At 35.3% G+C, this 16,863-nt stretch overlaps 3 protein-coding genes across 3 annotated transcripts; all 3 read left to right on the top strand.

Annotated features, from left to right (window-relative positions):
* The first annotated feature begins 27 nt into the window (after positions 1 to 27).
* LOC114748813 (uncharacterized protein KIAA0930 homolog) lies at positions 28 to 6,706 on the top strand. The gene is made up of 12 exons (XM_028937271.1): positions 28 to 214; positions 485 to 674; positions 832 to 906; positions 1,659 to 1,765; positions 2,369 to 2,429; positions 2,958 to 3,017; positions 3,122 to 3,196; positions 3,401 to 3,544; positions 4,331 to 4,385; positions 5,427 to 5,549; positions 5,926 to 6,158; positions 6,356 to 6,706. The coding sequence occupies exons 1-12, from the start codon at positions 183 to 185 to the stop codon at positions 6,377 to 6,379; spliced, it is 1,179 nt and encodes a 392-aa protein (XP_028793104.1). The 5' UTR covers positions 28 to 182; the 3' UTR covers positions 6,380 to 6,706.
* Positions 6,707 to 9,324: 2,618 nt separating this feature from the next.
* Positions 9,325 to 10,204, top strand: LOC114748823 (basic leucine zipper 4-like). Its single transcript, XM_028937280.1, has one exon. It carries the CDS (start codon positions 9,474 to 9,476, stop codon positions 9,906 to 9,908), a length of 435 nt encoding a protein of 144 aa, XP_028793113.1. The 5' UTR covers positions 9,325 to 9,473; the 3' UTR covers positions 9,909 to 10,204.
* Positions 10,205 to 15,941: 5,737 nt separating this feature from the next.
* Positions 15,942 to 16,556, top strand: LOC114748844 (kinesin-like protein KIN-7N; the record flags this gene model as incomplete). Its single annotated transcript, XM_028937303.1, has 3 exons — positions 15,942 to 16,122; positions 16,218 to 16,307; positions 16,439 to 16,556. Coding segments are annotated over exons 1-3 (353 nt in total), but the record flags the coding sequence as incomplete, so codon positions are not given.
* Positions 16,557 to 16,863: the final 307 nt, after the last annotated feature.

The raw sequence follows: 16,863 nt of genomic DNA, 5'->3' as shown, positions 1-16,863 counted from the left end.
TGCTGCCAGGTTTCCCCCTTCTTGTTTAGTGTTCACGTCGCACAGGAGCTACGTGGGGTGATATCGCCAAACACTCTTCTCAAGTAAATTTTGGCTATAAACCCCGTATTGACTTTGAAACCCGAAGATTCCTGTTTGATACATAAGTTGTTTTACACGGTGAACGAGCAATTCACACGATAATGTTTAGTGATACCGGGGAAACGCCCACGAGGTGCTTTCACGACTTCACTGTTTCTTTTCATCAGCCTATATTGAAGTATTTCGATTCTCTAAATGAATGGTTTTTCTTGTCTTGCTCGAAAATTCGAAATACAAGCGCTGATTGATGCCATATGATGCTGCATATATTTATTTTAATTCCTTCTGTAGGATCACTTTGTAATTTGCTGTCCTAGTTCGATGATTAATTTTGTGATTTACTATTAAATTAACTTTTGGTATCATAATGGGGATCTGATTTGCTCATTATTATGCTTAAAAGGTATGAATTATTGAGCATGGTGAAGAAGCACTCTAACTTACTGGGAAAAACCATTGTTGAGGAGAGTGATGCTCCTGACGTTGAAATGGATATGAAATTTTGGCACGACGTCTTTGATTTGTATTTTATTCGTGGTAAGGAGTCAAGGGGACGGCAAGATGACGATCTCGTGTTCTTTGTCAGGAAATTGGTATGTTACGTTAAACAGTAAAAACTTGAAAATGGGATTGCCTTTTATTGTTTTCCAGTAACCGAACTGCTGGTTTCCTATCAGTGTAAGGATGTTTTGCTTCTCCTGCAAGGTTAGAGTGTTCGTTATTTCTATTCTTTATAAATGTTTCCTGCAGGGATCTCAAGGATATGCTTCCTACAATAATCCGGTGAGCGATGCTCCTTACTTTGTACGCAGGTGGGCTCCTAAGGTAAACTCACATTGAATTGTGAAGTATGTTGAAACTTCACTCACTTAAATTAGCCATGTTACTGCTAGTGAAGTTCAAACTGTTTCTAGCATTCTGTTGCAATATTTTTGCACTTCACAGATGCCTGTACACTTTTCTTTTTCTTTTTGTTTTTTGGTCACATACGCCATATTAGTATGTTAATTTTTCATCTTATTCAAATCATTACATCTCAGAAGATTTAGAAGAGAAGCATCTTGGTAAAGTCTTTATTTCCATCCTTTAGTCCTTGCACTAATACATGAAAATTGTTGCTATACCAATATGACACCGATACTTGAGTGTAACTAGAATTTATGGATATTTGGCTGTTAGACATGTTAACACTGCCCATCCTTCAAATTTTTAAAACATGGCCTGACATGTAGCTCGTATTTTGCCCCAAGCTGAATTTGGTTTGCATTTTTTTTCCCCCCATCTTGTGAGCTAGGATGTAGTTAGACATCAGTTTCATGTCATCATCATGTACTTATGCTTCACTTTGCCTCTGTCCCTCCCCATTGTTGTTGGAAACTTGGAATTGTGTGATTTTGGTTCCAATGAGAATTGGTTACATTAAGGTGATTGCTACTCATTTGCAATTGCAGTATTTACTTTGTGAATTCCATATTTGATTGCTAAATTTCTTGAGTATCAATAATTTTTTTTGTTGACATGGGATGTGGCAAGCAATTCATTGTGATGCCAAATAATCCTGTTTACTTTTTGACCAGTTGGACGACTTAATTGATGAAACTTCTACAGATGTTGACTGGAGGCGTTCATTTTACTTGAACTTAATTGCTCATACCTCCTTTAGTGTAACTATTGCAATTTGCAGGTAATGTTTTTTCCCCCGTTTTCTTGTATACCATTGTTTTCACCATGTTTTTAAGAAGCAGTGTTCTACACTCTGCCTAGAATTTATATCTACTTCATCTCTGGTCAGAATGTTACCAGGATCAGTGAGTTGTTTCATTCTATGGCCTCTTCTTGTCTGCAAGAATAGATCTCCTTTTAAACAACCTCCAGTATTCATTACAGTTTCATAGCTTTTATTTTATCGTGGATGTCATTGATGTGTACAATATTTTAGATTTTTTTCCCCACAATTGTTGGGTTTACGTGGCTGTATACATATCAAATTATTGCAAAAGTTGGATGCAATCTATTCAGTGGCTGTAGATTGGTTTTTCACCTTTTCTAGTTGTTTTCTTCATATTGATTTTTATTGGGTCAGTACATATGTTGATTATAGTTAGGTTTATTGCCTTAAATATGATTGAACCATTCCCCAGTTTAATGGAGAGGGTTGTTATATGTTTCGAATGGATGGCCGTAGAAGGATAGAGATCAGGACTATAAAACACCGTCACTTAAACTTCTTGTTCCTTTTGTTTTCCATAAACATTCATCAATGGAATTTGAGCTATTCTTTCTCCAGTCACCAGGTTCTTCGGAATCATCAAGCTTCACAAAGTACACCATTGTCCCCTATATATAAGGTAATTGCAGTATCATGAAACTTTGTCAATCCTTTAAAATCACAGTCAGTTCCTTAACTTTACGATTGCTTTTAGGAGTTGAATTTCCTCCAGAATAATTCTGATACAAAATGCATATGGTTAGATTGGGGTGTCTTTTTATTCATCTTTATTGTTGATGTTGACCTAGGGTTCCAAAGAGTTTATTTTGAGACTCCGGTTTTTTCTCCTTTGGTTCTGCTTCAAGTTCTGCCATTATATGCTTGTGAACATCCGTTGATTTACATTAGTTGATTTTGCTTTTCTTTTATACAACTCCTTCAACCTCTTCAGAGGATACTTTCCTCCTGAATTCACCATGGCTATGATGGTGCTTGTGTCTGTGACTGATGTCTCTCCCATGGTTTGTTGGGGTGACTTTTAAGCTAAGGTTTCAGTGTTATTTAATTGGACTATAGAATTTTTCATGTGACTTTAAACCCACGCGTTTATCTCTAAGCAATATAGAATGCGTCTAATTTTGCTTTGCGGCTCTTTGCACCTCCTCAGGTTGTAAAAACTGTGTATGCATCTCCAAGTCGTGTAAATTTTCAGTTGAACTTTGAAAAGGCAAGTATATTTATCATTTTGGATGTGTTACGCCCTTGGAGTGAAAGGAGTACTAATTTTTGAGATTGTTATCTTCAATGACACTGTCATCAACATGTATCCAGGAAGTGGAGACAACACCTGCTTATCCAGATATTTGTTTTGCAATTGATGACTTTGACTCCACTTTTGATGCGGTGGTAATTCACTCATTTTAGTCATTCATTGAATTTATAATCCCATTGTCACATCTGGAAGGTGTGAGTATTACATGTTCTTTGTGGTTTCATTTTCCATGAGAATGCTTACTCTCCATGTCTAGCGAGAAGGATGCCATGAACAACTTCCGTTCTAATTGATAACTGTGGGAGCCTACCTGATTTTTTCCCCTAAATTTTCTGCAGGTTTTAACTGAAAAGGACCATTGCTATTGTGTAGTTCTTAACGCACATGATGGGGCAGCATTTCCTAGTAAGGAATCACACGATTGCAGTGTTAATGATAACTCTAGAGTTGATCCTAATTCCTTAAAGAGAAAGGACACTAAGGTTCGGCCAATACCCAGTTATAGTGTGAATTCCATTCTCTATCAGAATGATTGTGTTTCTGATTGGCACGTTCTTGTTTAGAGATGAATGCATTGCTTTCGTATGTGTTTCAAAAGTATGGATTGGATGCTGGTTAATTTTACTGTAACAATGAATGTGCTGTATAAACATTGTTCACGTTTGTTCATTGCAGTGCTCAGATGGTGCTTGTAGGCTTGCCTTTGTTCTTGAAATATCAAGGCTTATTTTTACAATTTTGTGAATTGCGCCCTGGATCTTTTAACAAGTTTAAACTATTCTCACTAATTTCGTATCTTTCTTCTTTAAAGAAATGTGAAAGAGAAATTTTGAAGATGGAAGCTTAGGCATTTACAGATAATTTGGTCGGAGGACTTATTGTGACAGTATAAACGATTATCTTCTGGAGCAATAAGAAAATATAGATTTAGATGATGGAAGTCTATAGTAGTTCTAACTAGTATTGGCTTCAATTTTGTAGCTTTTATATGAATGTATCAAATGAAAAAGTAAATGATAATAATTTGGTTGGTGTCTATGACTCGCCTCCTTGTGCATTTGAAAATATATGAACTTCTTTTAGTATCTGCCAATCATTAAGCAACCCTTACCTTTTTCATTGTATAATAGAGTATTATTTTCAGAAAAATAGTTCTTTGACTTATGTCCTTTGATGATTGAATTGACAAATTGCACTATGCAAGAATTTCTTATGTGATCAATTTGTAGTCCTACACATGCTGACTTGATGGTGGTTGTTATTTACAGCTTACCCTTTTCTCAGGGTTTGTCAGCTATCAGATGGTTCGAGATGCACATGATGGTAATTTTTTCCTGCAGTGACCTCTATCTGGATAATTGCTTTCATAATCGAGCATTCATTTTTGTAATGTTGTCTATAGAGTGAATGAAGGGGAGACATTTTAAATACACCTGAAATTGTTGAACCTTCAGGTGATTTACAAAAATCCTCACGTGACACACTGATCTAATTTGTCGTGCCTTGGGAACCTGAGAAATCTGAACTTTTCACAAACTTTGATTGAGATATAATATTAATCTTTACATAAATCCTCTGCAGAGCCCTGTTACGATTCTCCACCCATCTTAGAGTTTCTAGCACAATCGTGCCTAAAGCAGTTTGATAATGTGGATTAATCTCTAGGAACCTTCTGATGGGTTTACTATTTCCCCTACTGTCACTAAGACGTACATGCAAACATGGGAATCAGAGAAAGAGGGGAGAGAAAGTGAGCCTGAAATTAAGGAATATTCTAGAGGGGCCAAAGGTGATGAGATGGCCATGAGGAACAGAATGGTAAATTCAAGTCAATAACTTCTTGAGGGTGCAGGTGAGGAGTGGTGGTCTGGATGAGAGCGAGAGAGAGAGAGAGAGAGAGAGGTGTTTAGAGTGGGTAGTGTTTTGGCTGAAGGGGCTATGAGTGTGAAGAATTTTGGTAAAGACCCTAAATGCTAGCAGTCCTTTATCATCATATTTCTTCTGTTTTCTTGTGTTCTCTGTTTTACTGTTGTTACTATGAGTGAAGCTGTGTTTTAAGTGCACTGAACTTGTGATGTTTTCTTGTAAATGTTGGCTGTTGAATGAGATAAATATCTGACTATATCTCCTGAAGGGTTGCATTATAGTGTTGTCTTAGATTCAGTTACAGGGGAAGTTCAATCAACTTATATTCTGCCTCATCTAATGAGAGTTTCATCCATAAATGATCACCCTTTGTTACCACGTTAAAATTAAGAATTACGTATATAATGTGAAATTGTGAGTTTATCATATTTTACATTGCTAATGAGTGCGAGATACTAGTGTATCAGTTGCCTCACATGTTTCCCTCTTAAAGCACAGCTGGCAAGTCTCGATTTGGTAGCCTTTTATCAGGGGGTCATTCCGCGGGCAAAACAGACAGAATTTATATGAAAGGTCCTGGAGGCCGTGGGGAAGTTGAAGTAGCTGTTTCCAGTGTTACAGGTAGGCAATATGTTGGTTACTAGGACTTCAGAAATCTCATCATGGAACCCTAGGCACTAATGTTACTTTGCTTATGAGCGGAGAAGAATGGAATTTGACATTTAGTAGCCGTAACATATTTTACACTTATTGTCTGCTTTACATCATGTGATTGCAATTGAAATATAATTCCGTCAAGATGCCAAGCTCCCAAGTGCTTATTTATAGACTTGGAATATACATAAAATCCTCAGAGGCAATGTAATGTCTTGTCCAGTGCCCTATTTTATAATGAGGCTCCTCACTGGAGACACCCTGGTGTAGGAATCTGCTGTTAGTGTTATTATGTAACAAGGATGAGATGACTGGATAAATGAATTTGCTGTTGCAATGACAGATCAAAGTCAGGAGGATTCAGGTCCTTTCTCTCCAATAGTATCAAAGAAAGGGTTTGGAATTGGCTCAATTGTTCGCAGAGCAGCATCCGTCGCATCTGTTGCAGCAAAACATGCTTATGCGGCTGCCTCTTCCTCTAGCTCCGATTTTGATTATGAACTGATACCTTTGAAATGCAGCTTAATGTCTGTATCCTTGCCCTGGGAGCATATAGCATATGATCTTCTGTTCAAGGTGAGATTTTGAAATGATCATCTGTTGGCAAATGAGATGAGATTGCGTGTTAGGAAACTGTTACCTTCTCTATGTGAAGTCTTCTCTTATTTCGTGTGGGTTTCAATTAAATAGTCTTCTAGTTCAGCGGTATCATGGGAAGCGGGCCTCACTTATTTTGGAAGTACTGATAATAATTGTTTGATTCTCATATTCAGGGAGCTCCTCCGGTGAACATGTGAATATCTGATGAATTTGTGCCTGCTACGGGAGAAACAAGGGAGATTGAAACCAAAATTTCCACGTCATATTTTGGAATTTGTTCCCCCCTCTGACAATTGTCTATAGGTGCATGTTCCATGTGCAGGCATCAAAGTGTGCATATTTGATGTTGGTTTGAGCATCTTATGGCTATTTGTTGAATCTTAGTTCTTTTTTTTTTTTTTGGTGAATATTGAATCTCAGTTTTAGATAATGTGATATAGACGTTGTATCATCTGTTGGATTACTGTGACACTGTCAATTCCCAGGTTCTCAGTAAGTCAGGTTCATTTTTAAATTTGTTCTTACTCCGCCCTCTGGTTCTTCCCCCTGGAGATAGACGAAAGAAATTAGTCCCAGATCATACCATATACCCATGGACTGGATTCATAGTAGTGTTTAATTGTCTGATTAAAAAAGGGTCGCTGTTTAATTAGTCATTGTTAGTCTATGAAGGTCCATCCCCATTCCCCGGGGAGGTTATGAGCATCGAGGTGCTCTAACTAATCAATTTTGCTTGATCAAACAATCGTGTATTTATAATCAGGTTCATGTAATTCTTTTTTCTGAGCTGCATCTTACTCGCAAATTGCGAGGAATACGGGAAAGGTTTATTATTGTTGTCGTTATTGACGATGTTGCTATTTTGTTGGATATTTGCTTTCTAGCGTTAGCGCTTTGAAGTTCATTTCTTTCTGTTGTGGCCCCACTCTTCTAAGTTTGCTTCCGTGAACTGTGAAGCTTAGACTGCTATCCTAATTTAACATAAACACACCGGTAATTAGGTATGACGTCTAAAGAAAAAATTTACAAAAGTAAAAACTGCTCGGTACCCTCTAATTAATAAAATGATCATGCCCATCGTTTCATTGGAGCAACAATTAGTAATATTAATACCTAAGACTATCCCTACCTTCGCATTCATCTGGTGTATACAAGATTCTCATGGAGCAATAACCTTTTTGAAGCAACAACGTAAACGTAACCACTAACTAGGATGACCTCTTTAACCGTAACGTCAACCTTTGCTATGGAAAGAGAGTCGTTGATTGGTTGGCCGAAAAAGGGCAATATAAGTACGACGAAGCCCCCCTTCAAGGGCATCCTACAGGCTTTGTTTCTCTGGTTTTCTCTGAAACAACCCAATTCTTTGTATTGCAATAGTTCTCTCCCCCAATGTAGACTACTTCAAATTGAACTCTCATCCAAAAGCAGCTAGTTCATAATTAATAAAATAACATCTCATGATAATGATTATGTATAGCCTCCTTTTAAGTTCATTATCCAAACTTATCCACGGAATTTAGGTAAAAGATAACTAATGGAATGGATGGCCCTCCAGAAATCAAGAGGACTAAAAGATGAAAAGCTAAAGGGACATTATGCTGCCAACATTTGATAGCAGAGGAATCTAAAGGGCACTGCATATTCTTCTTGCTAATAAAATTTCAGTTGATGCATGTGCAGCCTACTTTGACGCACAAAAAGACGAGGTTTCTGAATTTTGTTTGATTCATTAAATTAATTAAGGACTTAAATAACTGTCGCCCATGTTATCCCCCACTCTCAGATGCTTTAATATTAATCAATAGATGATTAATTAGGTCCAGGTGAAGCAACTGTCTCAGGATATATGCTCAACTAAGAAAACGCCCTCCAGAATATTCCTTTCCATTACGCACCTCATTCTCTCTTATCATAGTATGGCAATACCTTTATAACCATTCTACGCTCTGCTCGGACGTGTAAGAATTCTCTAGATCTAGTGATTGAAAAGTAAAACTTGGTGTTTTATCAGATCGAAATGAATCTGTGGACACTGATCTCTTAGTTCATACGTTAATGCACCAAAATTGACCTGCTAGTAGTATTAATATTATAATTCCAGATAAAAATAGTGGTTTATGTGTCAGGTAAAAATTAATCGTGATTAATTTTTAATTGGGTTTTGCGTAAAGCTGGAAAGTTGACGAAGCAGCTTTTGGATTAAACTTTGATGCAGATTGGTGGACGGTGGCTGGTTGCTACTGGTGGCTGCCTTTTTCACTGTGTTGTTATGTGCGTAACTAAAATGACTTCGGCGCACGTTCTGTCAACTCGTTAATTCGTCGAACTGGTGGCCATGTAATTATGCTTGATCCTTCGTCATTAAGCTAAACCTAATCTCTTCTTTTTTTTTTTTTAATGAAAAAAACCCAATCTCTTCCCAATGGCCCCATCCTCATACCATGATACGATAAAAGCAAAAAGTTAATCTTACCTTTTTCACGAACAAAGACTTGACTAAGATATGTGTAAAGTCTTTTATTTTAAAAATTTCACTCGACTCTTCTAGTCGTCTTTTAGTTATGTTTTTTCGTGCGTCACTATTTATATCATTTTAAGAATATATACTCCATCTAGGTATAAAGATAAGAACCATATGATTAATTTATAAAAATAAAAAAAATTAAATTATTTATTTGTAATAAATTATTTATATTATTTAAGAATATGTGTTGATTTTTAATTTTTAAAATTCTCTATTTAATTATTTGCATTAAAAACTTTGTACCTTCATTAGTCAACCCCTTGTATAGAGTAAATGCAATAATGTAATTGAGAAAAGATTTATAAATTTTTTAGAGAAGCTAAATTGACATCTTACATTTAGAATTAAGATAAAATTTTTAATCAACTCCTATATTTAGAACACATCTGTGTATTTATGAAAAATCCAAGGAAATTGCCCTCTTGTGGCTTATTGTTAACATTGATTAATAGTAACGTTATGATGCTGTATAAGCTTTTTATTTTTGTGGGCCAAAACTACTTTTATAATTTGCACATATTTTTATTTAAAAAGCTCTGATTTGAGAATCCTAAAGCTATTTCACGTACTCTGCTTTTGATTTTGTTTGGACGAATATGACCTTATTTCCGATATCTTTTGCTCTGATGGGGCCCCCATGTCCTGATTTTGGTCCATAAATAGCCGACTCCTTGGCTTCAGTTCTCCCCTTTTCCCTCCCTTTCCTCTCTCCGGTTCACTCTTGAAGCGCCGGTTTTTCTTTCATTATTCTTGCTGCTTCCGCCATGTTCTTCCATGACGACGTCGTCCGATCCCTCCAGTTCCCTTCATGCACGCTTCAATCCTTGCTGACTCCAGGTGAGGTAGAGGAGTTATTGTCCCTCATTCGAGGCGAGGATCCGGCCAGTCCCAGCTCCGGTTCGCAAGCATCAACCCGGGCACTTTACTCGTTGGACGAGAGAAGGCGCAGGCGCATGCAGTCGAACAGGGAGTCAGCCCGGCGGTCCCGCTGGAGAAAGAAGAAGCATTTAGAGAACCTCACGAGCCAAGTGAACCGCCTAAAAACTGAAAACCGAGAACTCAAAAACCAGCTGGGCTTCACCCTTCACCAGCACGTCATAGTCTCCCTCGAGAACGCCCAACTAAGATCCGAATCCGAATTCCTCATGTCCCGGCTGTCGCATCTATATCGGGCTCTGGATACCACTCTAAGCCCCTAAACAATAACCAGGAACAAAAGAAAGACTATATATATGTAGAGGTCTCACTATATATACAATAAAAACTCATTCTCACGCCACACTGAACCAGAAACTGGTTCGTGGATGGAGGTGACCCATATATAAGTGAACTGTAAGTTAGGTGTTTGATGTTTCTTTTGTTTTCTTTTGTTGTAAGTAGGAGAAGAAACGAAAGGGGTACTGGTTTGGAGAAGCCCCACGTCGTTGGAAGTACAATGTAGAGACATGAGAGGTCTTGCTTTTTTGATAATGTTATCATTACCTTTTTCTTTTAACTGCTTTAATTAATTAATGTGTAGTGTTCTGATAATGATTAGCGAGAAAGATGTAGAAATAACGAAGGAGCCAGCTAGTAAAACAAATGAGGCCGGACGGGCATCTTCGCTGGAATGTTAATTGTTGGGATCATGGGTGTCACATTCAATGTAAAAACACACAGTACACACACGTCGCTTGTATGGGCCAAGCCTAACGTTGTAGCAATTCAACCTCTGTGTTTTTCCCTCCTTATGATTAATAGTCTTGTTGGACAGAATATCTTTATTTAATTTGATCATATGGACTTGACCAAAGACGTTGGTGGGGAAAGATATTTGCAGAGACACGCCTTCCCTGTCTCTCTTTATAGCTAACCCTCCTTCCTTTTCTTCTTTTTGCCTTTTTTCTCTTTTTAATCATATATATGCATGAGATAAAGCAAATGCAATAACTTATAGGAGGGCCGGGGAAATAGTACTGACACTTAGGTGGCATATTCATGACCAGATTATATATTCTTTAGCGTTCCCGTACGTGTTCGTTCCACCACTCTCTCGCCCCAGGACCTGATGAACCAAAAAGGAAAAACCAAAGTAAGATTAAGAAAGAAAGCGCATAACAGTCAAATGACCAAAGAGCAAAATGAAAACGTTTGGCTAAAATTGTCGCAATATCTCACAGATGATCCCCACGTGTAGTTTGTATTGATCATCTGTAAAATATACTAAATATGTGTGACCCGCCTGAGCAGTTTGTGTCATTTTTAATGCCGAAAAATCCAAATAATACAGCTAGTCACCTTTTGCTGCTACTATAATTACTTAATGAGAGCACAAATTGACAATTATATATATATATATATATATTTATATATATATATATATGAAGGTGGGGTAAGAGATACTCCAGCAGCAAACCATTATATATGCACGGAAGGATATGTAGATGATGCGCGTATGTGAGAGATAGAAATTTTGCAAATATCACATTATGAATTTAGCCATTCTTAGTTTGTTATCGTGCGGTATCAATTTATCATCTTAACCCTTCCAATGTTCAATTGATTACAATCTTCCTTTTAATAAAATGTTTCTAAATTATTGATCAATTATTAATTCAAAGGATTTGAATCCTTGTTGTCTCAACATAATATTGGATGTCAAAAATGCATATAACCCTTTTTTAAATACTACTTCCTGTCCTTAATATAAGATTTTATTTGATTTTTATTTTAGTCATAAATATAAAATCTCAATTCACTTTATCTTTTTATATTTATTCTTTTTTTTCAAGATAATCCTTATAATAATGATATGTCTAGCTACCACACTTGATTAGCAAGGATTTTTTAGAAAACACAACACTTATTTATCATAAATAACTAACTTAAACTATTTTTCTTAATTAATCTATTCAAATTAATTAATTATCTCTTATATTAAAGATCGGTCATAGTATATTATTATGATAATGTTGTGCATGTACAGCTTGAAAATATAATAAAATTAGCGGATGATGGCTCATTGAAAAGTTTGCCTCCCTGATGGTTTAAAAAATAGCCCTCGATATCATGTGACCCATGCTCTACATTTAATTTAATAAAGGTCACTCTATTATTATTCATTACCTCTAAGCAGTGGCTTATTATAAATTTATATTGTAGGTATTATTCTAATAAGATATTAATGCTCACATAGTTGCATTTGAGTTCTGTCATGTCATTATATTAAAAGATAAGAGTTGTGTTATTTTTAAATGGGAAGACTGAAATTGTTGGCCAACAAAAAAAGGGGGAAGACTGAAATTGTAGTTAGACTATATATGTACTCCTCCGGTCCTTAATATAGGACTCAATTGGTGAGTTGGTTTTGGTCCTAAATATAAGACCCATTTCTCATATTTATCAATTATCTCTAGATTACTCCTATGGATACTCTTTCAACCATAATCAAGTAGAAGATAAAGATGGAGTATTAAGAAATATGATTATGGTATTTTAGGAAAAACGCGTCATATTTCTTATAATTAACTAACTTACCTGATTTTTTTAATCTAATCAAATTAGTTAAATAGGTCTTATATTAAGGACCGGAGGAGTACTAAACATTGATCATCCAGCCACAAAGTTATTTTCTACATATGCTCGTCAAAGAATTCCTATTGGCTTCACTCGGGGGGGGGGGGGGAATCCCCAATGGCGCACGCGCGCACACATACGGAGTACGTCACTGTGTGTGTGTTATCCCACTTGCAATTCATGCGAATACTTTAATCAGGACGATACGCGTAGAATTGAAAAAAAAAAAAAAAAAAAAAAAAGGGAAAAGCTAGCCACTGGAAAATCAATCTCACGTAGCTGTATGGGTAGGTGTAATTGCGTCGGTTCTTATTACGTTATCACACACTGCATCAAAACGAACAAAATATTGGAGTATATCAAAATATAATGCGCATCAGATCAGTGCTTATTAATTTAGTGCTGTTGTATAGACACACACATATATGTACATGTCAATGATAATATGTACATGTCAAGAATTTTCAACATCATTAGACGACCCAAAACAAAACGACGTCCATGAAAGAATTAGAATTGATTAATTGAATGTGAATTAATTAGTAATATCTGATAATATCAACATGAAGCATGCAGAGTGTTTGCCGTGTTCAATGATTGAGGAAACAAAAAGAGAAAGACGAACATGCGTGCTTGCTTTGAAGGCCATGGACAGTTTAATTACCTCACAAAGTCACACTACTCTCTCTTTTCTGATGAGTGGGTCCTTTTCCATCCAAGTGCAAGGAATGGATCTCATTTTCAGATTCGGAGTCCCCATCAAATCCACAAACTTTTATATTACTCTCACCACTACAACATTAAATAAAAAAAAATAAAAAAAATATGTGAAGAAATTAATTAAAAAAAAGGACATATATACAGCTTCTTCATCCGTAAGTATTATTCTTCAATTGGGGCCCCTTCTCATTTTCTTGTTGACCATAATTAACAAACAACGTACGCAGTCAAGCTTCTGTTCCTCACTTTTCTTCATGAGCAAGTTCTCAATACTGGAACCTACCAGAAGATTAATTGTTGTTGTTCCAGAGTTTGGAGAAAGAAAGAGGAGCTATATTTTGACATGATAGATTATCTTAGATCCTATTTATAAGACAATCTTATCAAGATTAGCACATATAATCAAACTTGTATTAATTAATACCTCGGGTCTTATTTATAAGGCCTCTCGCTTATAGACAGATAATTCCTCAATATTTTGTTCATACACAACAAAATATTTTCTTCTCTATTTTTCTAAAAAATAAAATAGAAATAGAATAGAAATTATATTCTTATAATATCAATACTACAAATGAGGTCTTATTTTTATAAGACCGGAGGTAGTAATTAATACAAGTTTAGTTATATGTGCTAATCTTGATGAGATAACTTGATTTCTCAAGCTAGATTAATAGGTTATTACTGAACACAGCAATAATAATTAACGGCGGCGAACATTAATTATTTACATTATCCTTTCAATGCTGTCGTGTCTTTCATTCTTTTTGTCATCGATAAGACAACACTTTATCACTCGAATGATATTTAATTTGTGTGGTTTAATTCCTAACCTTTCCTGTTTCAAAATTTCAGTTTTTTTTGGGGGCCTGAATTATTTCAAATTTCATCACTTCAAAGAAGCTGGCCCTTGCCTAACCTTATTATTTTATTTCTTGTAATGATTTTCAGTTACGGTTTGATTTTGTTTACTCCGAAAAATGTCCGTTTTCGACTGGTAGATGGATAAGCCTTCAAAACTAGATAAAAGGTCGTGCTCGTATTTCATGTTTTATATTAATTGATTTTACTTGGTTTTAGATTAGGCGAGTTGGCGACTGATTTTTCAATCTCCTCGAATCTTGTCCAATATCAATAGTTTGGCAAAATCTTAAAGAAAAAAAAAGGTCATCGATAATAATCTATAATAGAAACTACAAGTTAATGGCAAAAAAAAAAACTACAAGAAATTATTTATTACAGCGTGGAAACCGAAGAAGGTGTTTTAAAAAACTACAAGAAATTATTTATATCTTGTTGGGAAAATTTTTTGGTCCAATTAATGATTTTCATCGTTTTATATTCTACTACCCACTATACATAACACATATTTAAAAAATACAACTAAATTACTGTCTTCCTCAGATCCCCCTTTTTTTTTTTTTAAACTATTAAATAAACCCGTGGTTATAATCAACGTATGTCTTATTTGTATGGTGTTTATATTAATGGTAAGTTTTGTTCATTAAAAAAATAATGATTTTATGAGAGCAAACTGGGGAATGTAGAATTATATGCATGAGGAAAAATATTTTTTATGAAGGGCATGATAGATGCGCATAAAAGGAAAATTATATGGAGTTACCTTCTATTCCCCCCTAAAAAAATTTGATTACGTATTAAATATTACATAAATTCATGAGTCATGAATCTCCATTTGTTTTTTATTTTATTTTTTTAATTTCGAAGCTGCTTTCATTTGCATGCTACTTTGCTCTGCTAGCACTTGAATAAATACTACCTCCGGTCTTAATTATAAGAGTTAATTGACTAATTTGAAGAGATTAAGAAAATAAGTTAAGTTAGTTACTTGTCATAAATAGGTATTGTCTTTCCTAAAATATCCTTACTAATCAAGTGTATTAGCTAAAACTATCATCGTTAAAAGGACTATCTTGGAAAAAATACATAAATATTAGAGACAAAGTGAATTGGGGTCTTATATTTAGGATCAAAATAAAAATCAAACGAGCTTTTATATTAAATATCGAAGGTAGTATTACATAAATTCATGAGATTTTTACGGACGACGCATTGTTAAACAATTACCTAATTAAAATGTTCGATTGTTGGACCAAGTCTATGGGAAAATATACTCTTTCGATTCTTACAATGTTCCACCCACGTCATATTTTTAATATAAAAGTTAGTTAACTAATTTGAGTAGATTAGAGAAGTGTATTAAGTTAATTATTTATATTAAATATGTGCTGTATTTTCTAGAATACCCTTACTAATCATATGTATTGATTAGAACTACTATTTAATAGAATCTTTAACATATGCAATTACTATAATGACTACTTCAAAAAAAATCAATAAACACAAGAGACAAGTGAATTGGAGTCTTATATTAATGATTAAATTAAAAATCAAACGAGTTTTTATATTAAATACTGTGAGTAATAATATATAAAATATATTGAAAAATATGAAAAAAATAGACAAAAATTTTTAATTAAAAACTTTATTGATGAGAAGAAGCAGATAATTTTTTTACATATATAAGGTATTAATACTCTATTAGCATGGTTATTCTAATTCTTACTATACTTTTTTTTAGGTACAAGTATTTTCTTATTAAAAATAATCTTATTTAAAATATTATTAGATACTAAATATAGACATATTTCTGAATGTGAATTTGAAACTTAGTTCTGTTCGCTTGCTAAATGGATCTTAAGGCTAAAAAGTCCTAGATAATCAGCACGGTTCATAATCTGTCTGTATTCGAATAGGCCCAAAATGTCAGATCCAAAATTTGGAAGACCTAAATAGCTCGGCCCAGACTCGTGGACGTCATATTGTAGAACGAGGGCAAATCTGTAAAATGGGAGAAAATTCAAATCCGGAAGAAAGCTTTTCTCGCAGTGACGCGCAGCCCGCCTTGTGGCAAATATTCAATTAGCATTAGGCTTGAGGTAACCCAGGATCGTGGATAGATCTTTGATAAAATGGAGAAGATCTGCGTCGCAGTCCGAGTTCGGCCTCGGATTTCAGAGGATTCCTTCTGTGGTAATTTCTGGAAGGCTGAAGAGAATCGCATTTCTCTTCACAAGGTTCATGGCACTCCTTTGTCTGCCTATTCTTATGCTTTTGGTATTTCCTCATTCTTGTCGAAATTCATTCTCATGGAGTTAGTATGTCCTACTTTTCTCTCATTCTCATTCCTGTTCCATTTTCCTTCATTGCAGACCACATATTTGATGAAAGCAGCACAAATGCTAGTGTCTACGACCTCCTTACTAAGGATATTATAAATGCTGCTGTGGAAGGTTTCAATGGTATGTTTTGCTCTGTCCCTGAGCATTGCAAGCTATATTCAACTAAAATTAAAACAAGACAGGACTTTATTTTTAATGTGCCATGTCGCTGTGCTGATGCTGAAGTTAATTGTTGGGCCATGCGCGTGCAGGAACTGCGTTTGCTTATGGGCAGACCAGTAGTGGCAAGACTTACACTATGAATGGCTCAGAAACAGATCCGGGGCTAATTCCTCGTGCAGTTGAAGATATATTTCGCAAATTCAGATGGTAGGTACTGCCAGGAGTTGTTGAATTCGATTTACCTTTTCTTTTCATGATGATGCCTGATTTTGAGCCAATTGATTCTCAGGCATCTGATCGTGAGTTTCTTATTCGAGTTTCTTACATGGAAATCTATAATGAAGAAATCAACGACCTTCTTGTGGTAGAGAATCAGAAATTGCAAATTCATGAGAGTTGGAGGTTGGACTGACCTTTTTTTTTTTTTTTTGTAGTTAGAACTTTAAACTATGAAGGTGTATAAATTTACTGACTGGTTTGCCTTCAGCGTGGAATATTGTTGCAGGCCTCCGGG

This window comes from Neltuma alba, unplaced genomic scaffold (assembly GCF_004799145.2).
Source record: "Neltuma alba isolate B1F8T4 unplaced genomic scaffold, ASM479914v2 tig00000932_pilon, whole genome shotgun sequence".
In the NCBI taxonomy this organism is placed as follows: Eukaryota; Viridiplantae; Streptophyta; class Magnoliopsida; order Fabales; family Fabaceae; genus Neltuma; species Neltuma alba.
This window is presented reverse-complemented; position numbering and strand designations above follow the sequence as displayed.